The 6000-nt window shown below is 39.5% G+C and overlaps 1 protein-coding gene across 5 annotated transcripts in view; it reads right to left on the bottom strand.

Annotated features, from left to right (window-relative positions):
- Positions 1 to 923: 923 nt before the first annotated feature.
- Positions 924 to 6000, bottom strand: part of CLIP2 (CAP-Gly domain containing linker protein 2) — a 96997-nt gene continuing 91920 nt past the window's right edge. For 4 of the 5 annotated variants that reach the window (XM_081324835.1, XM_081324836.1, XM_081324834.1 and 1 more), the window contains one exon: positions 5680 to 5832. In XM_081324835.1, the coding sequence (XP_081180961.1) occupies positions 5710 to 5832 (123 nt within the window). In that variant the 3' untranslated portion in view covers positions 5680 to 5709. Of the gene's footprint in view, positions 3565 to 5679; positions 5833 to 6000 lie in introns of those variants that run through there. The other variant, XM_081324837.1, reaches the window with a different exon arrangement.

Here is a 6000-nt window from a genome sequence, read left to right as displayed (position 1 = left end):
TAAATAAAAATTCTCACTTCTTTTTGCCTGTTAGCCCAAGAAAAAACATTGTCATTGGAACCTGGATTCTTGGTTAACTACTCCTCATACAGTGTTCATAAACCAAGACCAATCTCTTGTTTAGCTGTAGAATAAACCAGGGTTCCATACTCAGACATTAAACTACGGTTTTTATTTCTAGTTAGTTAATCTTATGTATAGAATTAGCCAGGGCTTTTTTGTCATAGAACGCTCAGAACGGATTTCCAGGACCTTTTTTGGATGGAACCTTGTAGGGTAGGCAAGGCGGGTTGTATGACATGTGTGAGTTCCGGCACCTTTTTCTTTTACAAAAAAAGCACTGGAATTAGCCAAGCAGGAACAAACTTTCCATTAATAGGCAGCTCATTTATATTTCCAGGATCCTGGTTATTTACTGGCCATCACTGCAATTCATTTCCCAAAAGGTAAGTTTGCTTAAGAGCATGATAAAACAGTATCAGTGAAAAGAAAGAGATGGTAAAGATTTTTAGAAGTGCTATTTTTTTGGTTCATCCACAAATAGACATAATTTATCAAAGCCAAAAGAAACCCTGTATTGAGAATTATCACACTAATAACATCTTATTAGAGATCCTCCAAAATATTATTTTTTTTCCTGTGGTCTTACTTGTCAGTTTGCTCCAATTCCTGTCCATCAAAAGAGAATGCAGAAGGAAGACAACTAAATTAGAAAACGTCATCATGATTATTTGCACTGCCCATTTTTGCAGGAAAAAAGATGAAGCAGCAACATTTCAGGCGATCCAAATCAATAAAGGAATACAGAAAAAATGGCAAAGAGCTGAAGAAAAATAGAAGTATATGAAGACAAATGGGTAGCTTATTCTCCCTAATACTGTAAATCAACTTTCCGCATTGTGATGAGTCCCATACAGGCTGGGACTCCAATTTCCGGACTAAGCTAGCATAGTCAAAAGCTAGCCACCTTTATGTGGGCTAGAAATTCTTGGAGGTCCCAATAAAACCAGAGGACGTCAGTGTGTGAAAGTTTACTGTATATACTGGCAAATCCATCGCTATGAAAGTAGAGTACAAGGCCTTTTGAAGGATCATCAAATACATGAAGCTGACAGGGCACTTCCTCCTAGGTAGCAATTTTCATGAACCCAGATGAGAGTCAGTTGGCCACCTTAAAAGAAAAAGCAGCAAAAACCACATTCGCGATCTTAAAATGCCTGATCAAAGCCCGCAGAGATAGCTTCTCAATTGGAACCCCACATTCTCCATCACCAGATCTCTACAACAGATAATCTCATGGAGAGGACACCAAATGTGAAGCTCCAAGATAGGATCCTGCCTCTAAGTTCAACCCTCTCAAAAAAAGAAGCAGAGCCTACAGTAAGAGGCATAAAGAAGTAGTAGTCTAGTCTGATCTAAGTAGCAAAGAAAGGTCCAATTGGATTCCATATCTCATTGGAGCAGGCAGCTCACTTGTTCCAAGGTTCAGCTCACTTGTTCCTTTGGTGTCCTGGGATTTTATACTTGAGAGCACAGAACTGGCATCAATTCAACCTGTAGGATACATCTTTCTTTACGCCAGACAGCCGTCTGGACAATTATTCGCTTTGCTCTTTTCAGCTGGCATCTCCGAGTTTGATGACAATAGCAACGATGTGATCTTGCTTTGGATGGTTACTAGAACCAGGGCTTTTTTTTTCATAGAACGCCTAGAACAGAATTCCGGCACCTTTTTTGGATAGAACCTTGTAAGGTAGGCAAGGCGGGTTGTATGACATGTGTGAGTTCCAGCACCTTTTTCTTTTACAAAAAAAGCACTGACTAGAACTGACAACAATGTGGACTTTCGTTCCTCTGAAATCCTCTCATCCCACAGTAGAAAAACACAATGTAATATTGGGAGAACAAAGGGAAAGAATGGTCTCACCCTGGGGGGTGGGAGTAGATCTTTTTGGAGCCCTCTTCTTCTGGACCACTTCTTAGGTTCTCTTTACTTAGCACCAATTTCTACACAGCTTCTTTTAACAAATTGTGTTTACAAAAGAAGGCATTTTGTAAGACAATACTCACAGACACTCATTCTCTCTCAAATCTGCGTACCACTAGCAGAAAAAAAGGGAGAAAAACCATACAAACACACAAGCAGACATTCTTGCTCCAGTCATTCATATATTTGAACACTTAGACATCTTCTCGTCTGGAGATTCTTCTGTGTCTCAAATTTCTACATGCAAGAAAACCAAGGGAGAACATACTGTCTGAAGATCACTGCCACAGGCTGCAAAGCATTTGTGCTCCAACAGTTAGGTTGAATTCTTCTGACCTTCGCCCCAAACAAGCTACTTTCCTTGTCACAAAAAGATAGTTATTTGCAGTGGTAGAACACACAAATAGACCAACCTGTGCAAAACAGAGGTACAGACGCAGGAAACCTATTCTCCACATATTTTGGATTTCCCCTTATCAATTTTTTGCGGTTCTGTCTTACTGATTGGAAGCTGAAATCCGAAACACTTGAAAGGGTTAGGGTTGCCTAATTTGCATTTTATCTGGGTGAAAAGGGTTTACCTGCATATATAAATGGGGCCTAAGTTGTTTAAACAACAAAATAAAAGAGCCCTTAGGCTATTGGAAAAGCGTTTCAGAATTTCAAGCGTAATATTGGCGAAAGTCAAAGAGAAAGAAAGAATACCAGCCCCTCCACCCCGCAAGACAAGGCCATCTCAACTGGCTCCAGAGAGTTGCTGATTAGTTCTCTAGGTCAATCTCAACTTTAGTTTCAAGGTCTAGCCATCATTGCCTTAAAGAAGATGTATCTCTAAACAGATGAGAGATGTAACTGTACGGGTACCAGCAGAAGTCCACCATTGGCTAAAAAACTCTGAATCACCCATGACTTGATAATTACTGAAGTTAAAATAAGTTAGAGAAGGTCCACCTCAAAATGCCTATCCCATGTTATATCATTAGGTTTAATATATTTCTGACCTCAAAACAGTTTTTTTTAATGTAGAGGACAGAGATTCTTTTCAAACAGACACTGGGTTGTTCCCTATGGTCAATGGCGCTTGATCTTAGCTCTTTTGCAGACCTATAAAATGGGCCCATCCAGCGGATCTGGAGGGGAAATCTGAATGCTATGTGCAAATTATTAGCTGCTTAAGCAAGTATTCAGGCGGGGGGCGTCACTTAGAAAAATCTCCAATGTCTTTCAAAAGCCACTCAAATGAGGTATCTTGCCGGCACAGCAGAAAGTACCTCCCCAAAAACCTGACATGATACGCCATGCCAATAAAAATGACCGCCAAAGGCTGCAGGTAGCAAAGGAGAAATTCAGCCACAGGCACAACCGCTGTACCGCATCTTTGGAGGAACTGGACCCAACTTAGAACTAAACAAATCGCCGGGGAGGAACCCTCCTTCTTGACATCCACTTTGTTCATAGAGTGGAAATACTTTTGGTGGTGCTTGGGGGAGGCGTCTCCCAAGTTTCCCTCTTCTCAACTCCAATGATTTCAATATTCCTTTCCTCTCTTCCTTCCTTCTTTTCCATCAGTGTTTCTCCTGTAACAGAAGAGACCAGATTAGGGATCTGAACACTGCTCTCATGATTAAATGCCAGTACTCTTGTGACAGTAGAAGCCTGCCCATTATGGTCATAAACGTGATGGCCTTAAAGAGGGTCAACACCCAATGGACCCAGTTTTAAGATTTATTTTTGTGACAGTTGTTAAAGGAACCACTATGGTAAGTAAGTGAATCCACAGTCACTAAGTGAACAATGTGTGTGGGGGGGTGTCCTCCATCAATGTTAGCACTGATGATGTTGTCTAGTTTGGTAATGAAACATCGGCAAGAAAACCACCAAGCTCATAGAGCACTAAGGACCCCACAGTTCAATCCTGAACTACAAATGTTCTCTTCTAAAGCTTGTGATGGATAGTTCTTTGCTTTCTTTCCAAGTAGCATTGGGGAGGGGGGGAGTTTCCAGAGGCAGTCCAAAATTATAATATCTTGATTGTCTTGAAAGGCCAAGGTCAAAGGTCTTGTTCCCTCATCACAGTCAACAAGCCCTCTTCCTGGTTCAACCTTTGAATGGTTTAGACCAGGGGTAGGCAACCTCGGCTATTTTATTTTATTTTATTTTATTTTATTTTATTTATTTTATTTTATTTTATTATTTTATTTTATTATTTTATTTATTTATTTATTTATTTATTTATTTATTTATTTATTTTATTTTATGACTCATGGACTTCAACTCCCAGAATTCCTGAGTCAGCATAGCTGAAGTCCATGAGTCATAAAAGAGCCAAGGTTGCCTACCCCTGGTTTAGACCAACATATCTATGAGATCAGCTGGAGTTTTCAGAAAGGAAAGAGTTAAAATGAACTCCCCCCACCCACCCACACAAAAAAGATAATGAGTTGTTAGCAGCAACCAATTTCAGTTTGGGGAATTAATATTAAAAATAATTAAAACTACAACATCTAATTGTACCCTACCTTACACAATAAGCCAATAATAATAATAATAATAATAATAATAATAATAATAATAATAATAATAATAATAATAATAATAATAATAATAATAATAATAATAATAATAATAATAATAATAATAATAATAATAATAATAATAAGAATAAGAAGAAGAAGAAGAAGAAGAAGAAGAAGAAGAAGAAGAAGAAGAAGTTGGAAGGGACCTTGGTGGTCATCTAGTCCAACCCCCTGCTCAGGCAGGAAACCCTATACATTTCAGACAAGTGGCTGGCCAGTTTCTTCTTAAAAACGTCCAGTGTTGGAGCATTCACCACTTCTAGAGGCAGGTTGTTCCACTGGTTAATTGTTCTAACTGTCAGGAAGTTTCTCCTTAGTTCTAGGTTGCTTCTCTCCTTGACTAGTTTCCATCCGTTGCTTCTTGTCCTGCTTTCAGGTGCTTTGGAGAATAGCTTGACTCCCTCTTCTTTGTGGCTGCCCCTAAGATATTGGAACACTGCTATCATGTCACCCCTCACCCTTCTCTTCGTTAAACTACACATACCCAATTCCAGCAACCATTCCCTATATGTTTTAGCCTCCAGCCCCCAAACATCTTTGTTGCTCTTCTCTGTACTCTTTCTAGAGTCTCGACATCTTTTTTACATCGTGGTGACCAAAACTGGATGCAGTATTCCAGGTGTGGCCTTACCAAGGCATTGTAAAGTGGTATTAGTACTTCTTGATTCTATCCCTCTGTTAATGCAGCCTAGCGCTGTGTTGGCTTTTTTGGCAGCTGCAGCACACTGCTGGCTCATATTTAAGTGATTGTCCACTAGGACTCCGAGATCTCTCTCACAGTTACTACTATTGAGCAAGGTACCACCTATACTATACCTGTGCATTTGATTTTTCCTGCCTAAATGTAGAACCTTACTTTTTTCACCATTGAATTTCATTTTGTTAGATAGTGCCCAGTGTTCGAGTCTGTCCAGATCCTCCTGTATCTTAAGCCTGTCTTCTGGAGGGTTGGCTGTTCCTGCCAGCTTGGTGTCATCTGCAAATTTGATGAGTTCCCCATCTATCCCCTCATCCAAATCATTGATGAAGATGTTGAAGAGCACTGGGCCCAGAACAGAGCCCTGGGGCACCCAACTACACACTTCCTTCCATGTAGATGCAGTTCCATTGAGGACCACACACTGAGTACGGCGTAAGACATCTATCTCAAAAGTAAGAAGAAGAATTGGAGAAATTCTTACATGAAAGATATTTAGAGTCACCAACCTCCTGTTTGTGAGATTTTTCTTGCTGATGGACCCCGTTAGCAGATTCAGAGTTTCCAATAGTCTAAAATTTTTAAAAAGAGGTTGGTAACAGATGATTTGTGAATTCACACAATTGGATGATACATTAAAGAGACAGAATTCAATTAAAATGAGCAGTTTTATGTGATATAGAGAAAAAATACGAGACATTAGAGAAAAGAAAATCAATAAAAAGTGAAAAAAATGTTAA

Source organism: Vipera berus (assembly GCF_964194415.1).
Source record: "Vipera berus genome assembly, chromosome: 1".
Lineage (NCBI taxonomy): Eukaryota > Metazoa > Chordata > Lepidosauria > Squamata > Viperidae > Vipera > Vipera berus.
Note: the sequence above shows the minus strand (reverse complement) of the source record. Positions and strands in the feature narration are given on the sequence as shown.